The sequence below is a fragment of the Medicago sativa genome, chromosome 5, assembly GCF_051527215.1.
Source record: "Medicago sativa cultivar Bolivia chromosome 5, Bolivia_mono, whole genome shotgun sequence".
NCBI lineage: Eukaryota > Viridiplantae > Streptophyta > Magnoliopsida > Fabales > Fabaceae > Medicago > Medicago sativa.
The window spans coordinates 66,663,234-66,676,096 of NC_140753.1; the positions used below are offsets into that span (position 1 = coordinate 66,663,234).

The 12,863-nt window shown below is 32.6% G+C and overlaps 1 protein-coding gene across 1 annotated transcript in view; it reads right to left on the reverse strand.

Annotated features, from left to right (window-relative positions):
• Positions 1-4,983, reverse strand: part of EMB2771 (E3 ubiquitin ligase) — a 30,444-nt gene extending 25,461 nt beyond the window's left edge. Inside the window, exons 1-6 of the mRNA XM_085709200.1 lie at positions 4,688-4,983; positions 3,787-3,850; positions 1,590-1,674; positions 737-975; positions 478-583; positions 226-386 (exon numbers count right to left, since the gene is read on the reverse strand). Of these exons, the coding sequence (XP_085565326.1) occupies positions 226-386; positions 478-583; positions 737-975; positions 1,590-1,674; positions 3,787-3,850; positions 4,688-4,914 (882 nt within the window). The 5' untranslated portion in view covers positions 4,915-4,983. The remainder of the gene's footprint in view (positions 1-225; positions 387-477; positions 584-736; positions 976-1,589; positions 1,675-3,786; positions 3,851-4,687) is intronic.
• Between the last annotated feature and the right edge of the window lie 7,880 nt (positions 4,984-12,863).

Sequence of the window (12,863 nt, forward strand, 5' to 3'; positions counted from 1 at the left end):
ATGCTAGAAATACAAGAAAAACAGCATTTATTTGGGCCATATAGCAGTAAGCATCCACATTTGAGATTGTTAATTAATTACTTAAAAGAACAAAGGAATCGAGTATGTAGTTAACTGGTGACTTGCATTTCCTTTTAAAACAAAAAAAAAAGTTTTTCTAATTAAATGCACAATACCAAAAATAGCCAGATAGTGAGATAGTTGTTGTTTGGAAACCTATTCAACCTTACAAGCAGCTGTTTGAGCACCTTTTCCTTGCCATATTCTACGAAAGGACAAGTGTTTTGGCAATACACCCATAGGATCTTCATTTAATAAACCAGAGGCTGCTTCATCAAAGTTAGAATTGCTGATTTCTGCAACCCACAAAGAGTGCTGCATCTTTCCTGGAACTCAAACCACCATTACAGAAATTACCAAGACAAGAAATCGTTTAAAAGACCATGAACTAATTGCAAGAATTTTAATGAAAGAAACCTTTATTATATGATGCCATAAGCGGGACCTGATCACTTGTCCAAATTGTTTTTTCGTCATACTCCTTCATAATGTTTAGTTTCCCTCTTTCTTCAATAAAAGTTGGCTATAATTACATAAAAAGAAAAGTATGAAGTTAAAACACAAAACCAGGTAATACCAGAATAAGAATCTATCACGGTGAATATGTCACAATTTCACAAAAGAAAACCAAGAATAACTAAATCTCAGAGACAATCCATAGACTGGTGTAACATACTTGCTGTTCGTCCAATGGATCCATCAAGATCAAATGAGAGGATACTAAACTTCCATCCCCCTTTTGGATATGATTAGACGCACTAAGCAACATATCACGGACACTAGGCAAAGGGCTTGTAGATGAAAACGAAAGACGTGATGATGTGCTTGCTTCAAATTCCTGCTGGAGCAATAAACCAAACGGAAGAGGCCATATAGATGTGATAGTACGAGGAACTCGAACTGAAACTATTTCACCTATTAAACCAAAGAAAATTTGAGATGATAAAACATTGAAATATGAAGATTTAAAAATAACGTGAAATCAAATATGGTAAATCAAATATAGAACCATCTGATACAAAACAAACCCCGGACGACCCTCATTAGTCTGTTGCCTGGTGGAATCCACTATGACTTGTGGGAGTCGTGGCTTCCCCATACATTTTTTTGTATATCACATTTTGCACAAAATAATATAACTGTTTTAAGTGGTGCAGTGTCAAATATTTGTTTTGCAAATGATAAGTTCTGGATTTGAATCCAATATGGATGGCATTTTGAACTTGCACAGAAAATTTTGCTATACACAACAAAATGAGTCTTCTGTGACTCAAACACGGTAATCCTTGTTGATAAAAACATATTTTGCCACCACGTCATTGTCAAAATTAAAATAGTGACACATGAAATAGTCAAAATCAAATTATGTGTACAGTAGGGCTACGCTGTGTGAAACACATGGACTCATTTAGATGCCTTTTCATTTCCCTCTTTCTCAACAATAAATTAAATATATTCTCATATCATAAGATAAGATTTTTTCTTCTTTTTCCATCATATGATGGTTGAACTCCATTTAGTATACTCACCAGATGTACTGTAGATCGTCAAACGATCAACTTGTAGTATACATAGAAGAGCTTCAGCTGTATGACCCAGATGACACCAGCACACCTAACAATTCCCAAAAAAGAGTTAAAGCAAAACGGTTCAGTAAATGAAACAAAAAAGCAGCATCGATTGCTACTAGGGAAAATGTTTTAATTTTAGACTTTTCGTCCTCTGCTGCTGCACTTACAGGTTGCACAGACACTATAGCAGCCATTGGCTGACTGGATAAATTTCAACCTCCTTGAAAACCCAAAACAAGTCATGCGAGACTTTTTTGAATGAAGGAGAGAAATTTATAAGGAAAGAAACAGCATAAATAATCACATTAAATACAGAACCAAAAGGAAATAGAATTAGGCCAACAACATCTCAGCATCCAGATACATACCTACCGAATAAGGTCCCCAAAAGAAACCTTATGCTGAACATCAAGGACATCACAAAAAAATAAAAAATAAATAAAAAAATCATATCCAACAACAACAACAACCAAGTCTTATCCCACCAAGTTAGGTCCGATAAAAAAAATCCTATCCACGAAAAAAAATTAAGGCTGGATATTTCCTTAAAGTTCAAAGTGCCGACTAAAAGATAGGATCCAAAGGACAACCTAAATCAGGCACTGCCACAAAGCTATTCCTTCCTCACTCTTGCTAAACTACACTAAACAACTAGACGGGAAATATTATATCATTAGTCTATTTAATGATATTGTCAGAATGAAATAGACCTCTAAGTAGGATAACAGGGACTTTTAAAAAGTCAGACTCAGGCATAAAAATAAATCTAACAAGCCAAGCCCGTGCCTTAAATTTTTTACCAAGTCTAGCTTGACCCTTGCAGTGCCTAGATCTGCAAAGCCTATTCCCACTCCTAATAAAATTCAAATCTCAATGCATTGCAGAGTTGGTAAAGTTGAGGGTCACACGTTTGACACAGTCAATGAAATTTTGAATGATTAAACTTTGAAGAGTTGTGAGACCAGTTTATTTCTTTTTGATACATTTCATGCGGAATCAGAGCAGAAAGAATCTTCCTTAGGCCTAAAGTAACCATCCTCTTATCTATCATAAACAAATTCATTTTTTAACTGAAAATTGCACATAAAACTATTCAATCATTTTAACTGGAAATTATTCAATCATTAATGTTCCAAAACACCGACTTCTCTCTCTTCTATGCTCACTATCTCATCCATTTTGTATAAGCATTCAAACTATATGTGTGAATAGTATGGCCTCATACTCAGTTTCTCTGAGTGAGGAAACAATTGATTATGTTTAGGAATGAGATTCCACAGTCAAAAACTGCGTCCAAGCAAAAGCCACAACTAGAAGCTTCACAATAGACACACGCTTGATTGCTATGACCACGTTATGAAACATACTATGAGAAGATTTACGCAAATACTAATAGTAAACAAATGTAAATACAATGGAACAGTATCACAGCACTAAACCTAAACCTAACTTAAATTTACCGTATCCATCAAACCTATTAGAGAGTATAGTCTAAACTAAACTGTTAAGTATCTTAGTCAGTTACAAGTATGTAGCTTGCTTGTCAAGTAATGTTTAGCTAAGTACAGATGGCAGTTCTGTGTGTGCCAGTTGTCCCTCTAAGTCTAAAGTCTGTAAATACTTGTAAACCCTTTGTAATAGATCATAATGTGAAATACAAAGTTAGTTACAGATTCGGTTACATCCTTCTCTCCCTCTCTCTCTCTTCTCTCTCTTCTTTCAAGCTTTTCTCATTGTTCAACAATGGCGGAATTCTAACAAAACCAGAGGTGTGGAAATAAATTTCTTATAGATAAAAGAAAAATAGAGAGAATTTCCCAACGAACTCAAACCAGAAACTTTGTCTTCTAACTTGAATCAAATTTGCAAATGAAATTTGCCAGACTTCTAAAAGGCCTCTAAAATGCTATCAATCTCTATTGAATGTGTCAGCGTCCGACACCAACATGTACCGACATTCAATTTTATCAATATTTAAATAAATAATTACCGGGGTCGACGTGTCACGACATGTGTCTATGTCTGTGTCAATGCTTCATAGCTATCACTCGGTAAATAGAAAAATAACTTAATTTTCACTAAACACAATTCAGAGTCGCGAGAGTTATAATGTAACGGATCAAAGAAGATTATTTCTAAACATGAAAAAACACACCTTAACTATAGGAGATTCCAAACTAAATCTCTTAAATACTCTTGCACCAATTGACCAAACAATCCTGTAACAAATCAATACACGTATTAAACAAAACAGTAATCAAAATCATTGAGTTCATAAAACGCAAATTAACAAAATCACAGCGGCATTTAAATCCAAAACTTCAGTTTCAATTTTTTTACAGATTTCAAGTGATTTCCAATTTCCATTACACCAAATAAGTGAGTTCATAAAACACAAAGTTACATACAAATTCACAACTGCATTCGAAAATTAAACGTCAGATTCATCTCTTTTTTACTGATTTCGAGTGATTTCCAGTCTTCAATATGAGAAATCAATGAGTTCATAAAACGCAAAGTAACAAAATCACAACCGCATTCAAAAATGCAACTTCAGAATCAACTTTTTTTAACTGATTTCGAGTGATGTTAAATTTTCAGTACACAAAATCAGTGAGTTCATAAAAATCGAAGTAACAAATTAGCAAACGCATTCGAAAACGCAACTTCAGATTCAACTTCTTCCGTCTTTTTCTTCCCTTACAGAACTAACTAAGCAGCGAAACAAGTGATTTTCAATTTTCAGTACACGAAATCATTGAGTTCATAAAATGCAAAGCAACAAATTTACAACTGCATTCGAAAATGCAACTTCAGATTCAACTTGTTTCCATATTTTTCTTCTCTTACAGAACTAACTAAGCAGCGAAACAAGTGATTTTCAATTTTCAGTACGCGAAATCAGTGAATTCGTAAAACAGTAACAATTCACAAACGCATTTGAAAATGCAACTTCGGATTCAACTTATTTCCGTCTTTTTCTTCTTCTACAAAACTAACTAACTACGGAAACGAGTGATTTTCAATTTTCAGCAAGAAATGAACAAACAAGTTACCGATTTCCTCTCACGAAAAGCTCTTGATCACCGCGATTGTTCAACGCAGTAGCAACTTCATCGCAATCATCTTCAGCATCTCTATCACGAGCAATTTCTGGATCGAAAAGGAAGTATTCATAGTTTTCCGTTACATTTTCAACGGATTTACCATCGAGAGATTCTGCAATGAGCCCGAACGGTTTGAACTCGCCGAGAAGCGTTAAGCGACGCACTCCTATGGACATTTTTCGAAGCTTCGTTCGAATGAAAGAAGATGAGTGAGTGAAATGAAGATATGAAATGGAGTGTGTTGTGAAACGAGGGTTCAAATCCCGCTCTTTATTTTTTGTTGATTTTGAGTTTGCCACCGAACCGGTGGGTTGGGTTTAGTGGTTGGGATAGTACTTAAACCCTAGGTTGCTTTTTTGTGGGAGTTGGCTTGCTTTTTGCACCCTTATTTTTTCTTGTACACTCCCTTTAAACCCGATTTAATTTCATGTTAATAAAATGTTTAGATCTTATGACATTGAAATTTGATAATGTGACATGTTGACTGAGATGTTTTCATATTTTTCTTATAGTTATTTGCATCGTATGGCAAAACTCTTTTTATAATTAACATTTATTTAGGAAAAAATAAGAAAGAAAATAAGGTAAACTCATATGTTGATTGGCAAAATAAATAACAAACAAAAACCAATAAAAATAACCTGAAATGTGCATATTTTGTGACATCAAAAACCACACTTTGAACCCTATCACAATAAACCATCGATAAGAGCAAAACAAATGCGCAAACACTAAATGTTGTATCCATGTTAAACTTTATAATCAATGAGTTAACTGTATGTTTTTTCTATTTAAATATTTCTTTAAAAAAATCATATGAAAACATATGACTTTGCAATACTATTTGAAAAGATGTCCACGAGCTTCAAGGACACGAAAAATATGAACAAAATTTTAAATATGTCCACGTCCAATACAAGGGAAGTATATGTCTGATACTTTCTAAGTTAAAAGATCAATTTTGGATTGCACGTCAAAAAGATCATCAAGTGTAGAAATAAAGGCATCGATGCAACGAAATATGATTTATATATTAGTCATAGGTGTTTACATTAGATTCCTAACCAATTACACTTAATCCAAACACAAGGAGAAGTTAGTTACATGTAATGAGTAACTTACAGTGCATACTGGAGGATGATAAGATGTTACATAAGACGACTTGATTTACAACCTTAAAAGTTCCCACCTTGAGTAAATGAGATTGCAATCATGTGTTTATAAATCAATGAAAAGTGTCTTTGTTGGGTGAGTGTGTTCTTCGCTGGGCAACCAAATCGTTCTTCATCGATGGGTTTCGGTCAGCTCCGCAAATTGGGCTTAGATTGTCGTTGCTCAACCGACAGGGTGCTTGCTTTATTGGGCGATTTTCCCCTGTTTTACGCTTATGTCTCTGACTTGCTTTGTTAGGCAAATGGTTTGGCTCGTCGAGCTAAGATCTTTATGTTTCTTTAACTGCAACATGTGTTAGAAAACAAAGTGAAAGTACAAGAAAACTAATGTGATATTGGCTTTATACCAATTACAAGAATTCAAGGTTTTTCATATGGTTTCTTGAAAAATAAGTTAATAAGTGCCATCAATTACATATGTATATTAACGTCAATTTAACACTTACATGCTGCCATATACAGGCGCGAACAAATACAATCTGATGATGTATTTAATTTCTACAATGTTGTTCATCGAATACTCACTTATAAGTGGAACAATAGTTGTACTCAATTCCGCAACATAACTCGTTCATTGAATCTACGGTAAATTTTTAATATCAACGACCGTTTTGTCTCTAAACAACAAAATATATAAAAAATAAATAAAAAATCTCTATTGGTATTAAGTATTACAATGAACAATGATTTAGTAAAGGCCAAAATAGGTATCTCTTCATCTACATCAAGTGTTTGAAAGGATGTTTTCTATATATTGAGGAAAAAAATAAAGATTATACAAAGTTATATGATTTCTTTCTCTTCGTGTGCTGGTGATTCTGCTTTGTTTGATTCGGTTGAAGATAGGTCGAGATTAGATTAAAAAAATGGTAGGTCATGCATGGATCTTTTGGAGTAGCAATAAAAGTCACAAGAAAAAAGGGTTTGAATCGTGACACTTCTTAAATTTAATTTTAAAACTTAACAAGTTTATATACTCAAGAAAAATCTTGGCAGATGCTAGTTAAACATGATTAGAAAGTCTTTAGATATTTAAACAGTTGCTTTATCAAGGACCATAATGTTATGGATAAAGTAGTTTTACAAACGACAATCATGTTATTTATACTATATGTATAGAAAATAAGCTTAAAATACATAGGTTTGGGCTCACTTTTTCTTTTCTTGTTTTGCCGTTCGTTTAAACTAATTTATTTACTATTTTATCCTTTAACAATATTATTTTAAATTTTAGTTACTATTATTACATGTTTTACCATTCGTTTAAATTATATTAATTTATATATGTGTGTGTGTGTGTGTGTGTGTGCACGCGGGTTGCGGAGTTGGGTAGTATAGTGCCCTTACTCGCACTCACATCCATCTAAATTTGCGGGTAATTACCCGGACCAAATCTCATACCCATAAAAGCGGGGTTTTACCCTACCCATTGCGGATATTTTTTGTGGGTGCTCATCGGGCCTAGGTTCAATTGTCATCCCAAAACAGAGTACCCTTTTTGGTTCGGGATTTCGGTTTGGCCAAACTCAACCCAACCCAACCCAACCAATGTACACCATGTTTCTCTCCAATCCACTTGAGAAACACTTCAATTTCTCTCTCACAAAACTTCAGCAACACACTAAAAAAACTTCACCACCACCTTGAGTCATTATGTAAGTATCATTTGTCACAAATTTCTTTCTTTTATTACGATGAATGATTAATTACGCTACATCATTTTGATTGCAAGTTTTTGCATATTGGTATGTGTTAGTAGTTTCTGAACTTGCAACATTGACCCGAGACTGTTATGGTGAATTTGGTGTTGTAATTTCTTAAATTTCATAATCGGCTTATTCTTAAATTATTTTAGGACTGTTATGGTGAACTTGGTGTGCAAGGCTAAATCACCTGATTATTATTCTATTTTTTTTAATTAATTTTGTTTTATCATGATTCTATCCTTGACTGTATTGCGTAAATTTTCAATCAAAGTCATCATTAGTCAATGTCCCCGTGTTAAAGGTTAATTTATATTTTAAATAAATGCCATGTTCTGTTACAACCCTGATAATGAATTCAACTGGGAAGGATAAGTCGGTTAAGGAGGATGGTAGGGTTATTGGGCAAATTAAAACATTAGTGTATCATACTACTAGAAAAGTGTCTGATAAGAAGAAGAGATCAAAGTGGATGATGAAGGAATATAGGTGTGAGGATAAAGGTTTGGCTGATAAAAGATATGTTTGTGTAAAATATTAAAAAAAAAGACACGTTGTGTAAAGGAAAATAAACAGAATGAGAAATAAAGCATGGATGAAGAGGTAAGCAGTAATGATATTGGGGGAATGACTTCTGCTGTTGAAAATTATTTTTTTGAAGCTTTAAGTGAAGGGATGCATGGCAGTGTTGTTAGAAATGCTCTTGGAAACGATGAACTGTCTTTGGATGATTTTGATTTTCATGTTGATGGTTACAGTTTTGAGATGGATCAGTTATTGCAGCTATAGGTTATAAGCTGAAGTTTGTTTATGCGTGTAATTCTAACTTTGTGATTTTGTTAGGGGTTGTTAACTTTTATGTTGCTTTCTTTAAGCATGGATATTGTGTGAAGGGTTTATGTGGTTTACGGATTTTTTTATTAGTGATGATGGTGCTCTCTATGATGATATAATTGTCTTTGAGATGTCACCAACTGTAAGTATTATGCTATTGCTAACAAGTATTACGCAAGTTGTTGTTAAATTTTAAAAAAAAAACATGTTAAATTAAATTAGGAAATGATGATACATTGCTTTTATGAAATGGTCATTGGTTGGTTTTTAGCAAACCAATCAGTAATTTTGTTTGTTTTAAGTAAGGTTGCCTATTTCTAATTGAAGGGTTGTTATATGAACAACCGAAAACTAACACCCTTATACAACAACCTATCATTTAATGGTGTCATACTCACATTTTTTCTATGCATGCATCCCAATATGCATACAAAAAATTTAAAAACCCATTAAACCATATAGACACCGGTGTGGTTGTTGAAGTTGGTTCCACATCACCTTCGGGTGAGTTGTTTCCATGACTTAAACCTTTCAATTCCCCGTCCAACTCATTATCTCCCACATAAGAACTTTGTTTGTTAGAGTCTTGTTTAATAGGGCTTGTACCTATAATTTTAATCAAAATTAAAATAATTGTAATCAAAATTTTATTAAATTTACTGATCGTAATTTATATGCATTAGCGTAATAAAAAGATGGGGCAGACGGACACACAATATCTGTTTAAACGTTAGTAATAATTATATAACTGTTCTCGATCGTAAAAAAAAACCTAAGTTTGACTTATGGTGGAAATAATTTGTAGTCGGACTTTACTTAATTTGTTAACATAAAAACAATAACAATTGAACTAAACACATAAATGTATATTGTAAACCACCTTTGAAACATATATTTTATTAATCATTTTGACTACTTTTTTAATCACAAAAATGCAAAAGATGAAGCAATTATTTTATATAGTTTTAAACATGAAAGAAGTATATAGATTCTAATAGTGGTTAATAGTATACAATTTTATGGTTAATGAAATAGTGAAATTAGCTAATGATAAAACTAATTTGTTGTGTTGTAAATATCATTTTTTGTAAAAAAAATTGACAAAAAAAACTTTGTTACTTTATAAACACAGTAAACAATGCAAATATTCCTTATTATTGTTACAGTGGTGTGTCCAAATACCAAATATGTTGAAAAATACTTATTTATTAATTTTGTTACGTCTGCAGCAACTTAACCTAATTTTTTCCCGCTCATTTGCTTTATTAGGTTTGCAATTAATTAACCTAACAAATTTCATCTAAAAAAATGCATTGCACACCAATTTCATTCCTATCCTCTTGCCTTTTTTCTTTGAAGAAAATATTTTCTACCATATCAATGATCACATATGATCCTCCTATTTTATACTTTTTTTTTGTCAAGAATTTTACACTTTTTTTTTATTTTTTAATTTCATGTCTTTTGTTTTTGACATCCTTATTTATTAATTTTGTTATGTCTGCAGCAACTTAACCTAATTTTTTCCCGCTCATTTGCTTTATTAGGTTTGCAATTATATAACCTAACAAATTGATCTTACGGGTTAAAGATTATTTATTGGTCTCTATTATGGTCGAGAAAACACGTGCGACGCACGGGTCAAAAGTCTAGTTAGTCTTAACCTTACTAATTTAAAAAAAAAAATCTAGGTCTTACATACTGACCAAACTTTGCAACGGCTTAAATTTTGTTACCCAGCAATTTAGAAAATTTAAACAATGATATAATATATTTTCAAAAGTTCTTTCAACCATTTTCCTTTCTTTTTAATTTTCTAGAGAGAACCTCATTTTTAATATGGGTTAAATTATGTTATTGAAATGTCTTCAATTAGCTTTGTTTATATTTTAGTGATGCCAACAACTTTCAAAAAATCACATACATATTCTATGTACTGCTAGTCGAGATACCCGTGCTGAGCACGGGTGGCGTGGCTGCGCCGCACGGCGAAACATGTGTCGTTGAGCGATGAGGTGTGCGTCGGCGAGAACAAATATAATAGTAAATAATGCTATAAAAAAATTATAATTTAATAGGTGAGTAATTTTGAGCCATCAATTATAAGATTTTAGTCAATTTTCACTTATCCCGTGCATTTTAGTTCATGAAGGTTCAATTATAAGGGTATTTTAGTAAATGATATTTTAATAATATCAGTTTTAAAAATTTTATATATTGGATGGCTTATTTTTAATATATTTTTACATAATTTTTTACAATGAAGAGTTTAATTTTAATATTTTAAAATAATTATATATACTTGTACCAAAAAATAATAATAATTATATATACAATAAAAAATTAATTGAGTGGGTATAATTTTTAAAGAGAAGCTCTCCTTAACTTTGGAAAAAGTTTGGAGTTTGACCATATTCTTTTGACTTGGAATAGTTGGAACAAGTTTGTTTTTCTTTAGCAGTTTCAATAAACTAACATCATCAAACAATTTCAGAGCAGTTTTAAAGTAATCTAGTTGAGAAAAACCACTACATTTTCCACGAGCGTTCCACTCGTGTTGCCAAAAGGACAAATTTGTGTCACCCTTTTTTAAGGATGGTCATTTCTCTTCAAGCTCTTCTCTTATACCACTGATCATTTCTTTCCTTAAGCGTCAGTTTGACAGAGATGTTGATGAGCTTTTCCATCCTGCCAGAGGCCGTGGATTGAGAATTTATTCTCAACCACACGGCCTCCGCAAGCTTTTGGGTAGCAATAAGTGGGTTGCCACTGTAATACAAACTTTAATGGTCATATCCCCAATCAATTTTCTCTTCCCCTACTTTGCAAAAGGGAGAGGGTGTTGTTTGAAGGGAAAGAAAAAAGAAAAAATAGAAGAAGAAGAAGAAGAAGAAGAAGAAGAAGAAGAAGAAGACAGAGTAACAGTAAACTTTTGTCATTTTTGTTGTTTGGAAACGCAGGAGAAAGAAGAGAAGAAGTTATGCCTGGGTTGTAAGAAGGTAGTGGTTTAAGGTTTGTAAGAGAGAGAAGAGAAGAAGTTATGCTGAGCTATTCTTCCATGGTCACAAGAAGCAGAAAAAGAAAAAGAAAACAGCATAACAGTGAACTTTTGACGTGTTTGTTGTTTGGAATCTCAAGAACAAGCTAGGCTGTAAGCAAAAAAGAAGAGAAAAGAAGAATTGTTGTTTGGAATCGCAAGAACAAAAAACTTGAGCACGCTAATGAAAAAAGGAACGAAGGCAGTGGTTTAAGGTTTAATGCTGCAAAGAAGGAAAAGAAGAGAAAAGACTTGTGTAAGAAAAGACGAGAAAAACGCTAACCTATAAGAAGGATTATATTTGTTTTGTTATTGGTAAACTTGAGCACGCGAAAGGGATACTAAGCCACACAATTTATAAAAGATTGATGATTAACATGTCATAATCTAGATTCATAATTATCTGTGGGAATTGGTTACTGTAACGCCCTCCCTTTATTTAATTATTTTTATTAAGTTAGAATCTATTTATGTGATTTATTTTAAATATGTGAGGTGCTAGTATTTTATTAAGTGACATTATTCTATTATTTATTAGAATATGAGAATTATTAGAGTAAGTAGAATTGGAGGTTAGAATAGAAAGAAGAATAAGTTATTGGGCCTAAATAGATTTAGGAAGAGTGAGTAGTATTATAAATAATGAAGCTTACGTTAGAAAGAGTTTTGATGTTAAACCGCTTTTTGGAGAAAGAGGAGAACTCAGAGAGAGAACCCTAGGAACGAAGAACGCTGCTTTTGATTTCAGAAAAACAATCTAAGGTAAGGGTGAGACTATCTTTCACTAATATTAAGTCTGTAGATCATTAGATTGCATCTAACATGTTTTAGGATGAATTTGTGAGGTTATGAGGAATTAGGGTTTGAGTGAGAATTGATGATTAGATGATGGAAAACTGCTGAATTGATGTAAGGGGGAAATTTCTATTCACCAAAGCGTTGTATGAACATATGGGTAGTGAAGGGTTTTTAATTTTATTGTTTTCTTATTCCCTTTGATGAACCTTTGATTAAATTGTGTTCCTTTGTGCTGCTATAATTATATTTTGATATTTTAATAGTTATACTTGAATTTTGTGTGCCTGTCCATCCTTTATAATTATCTGCTTTAATTTTGAATATGGATCGGTAAGAGCTTGTGATCGGTTTTAGCACATCAATTTGTCTGCGTGAACCTTCGTTGTTTTCAATAACAGAATTCAATTTTTAATTCGAAAAACATTATGTAGCTATTATTTGTTTTATTCATATTCATTTGAACTAGAGACTTCGATGAGAATATATATATGAATTACGTGACCTTTATGAATCGTTTCGATTTACGTGATCTTTGTTATTTACTGGATATTGTATTTGATTAGTGGTATTCAATGGCCCTA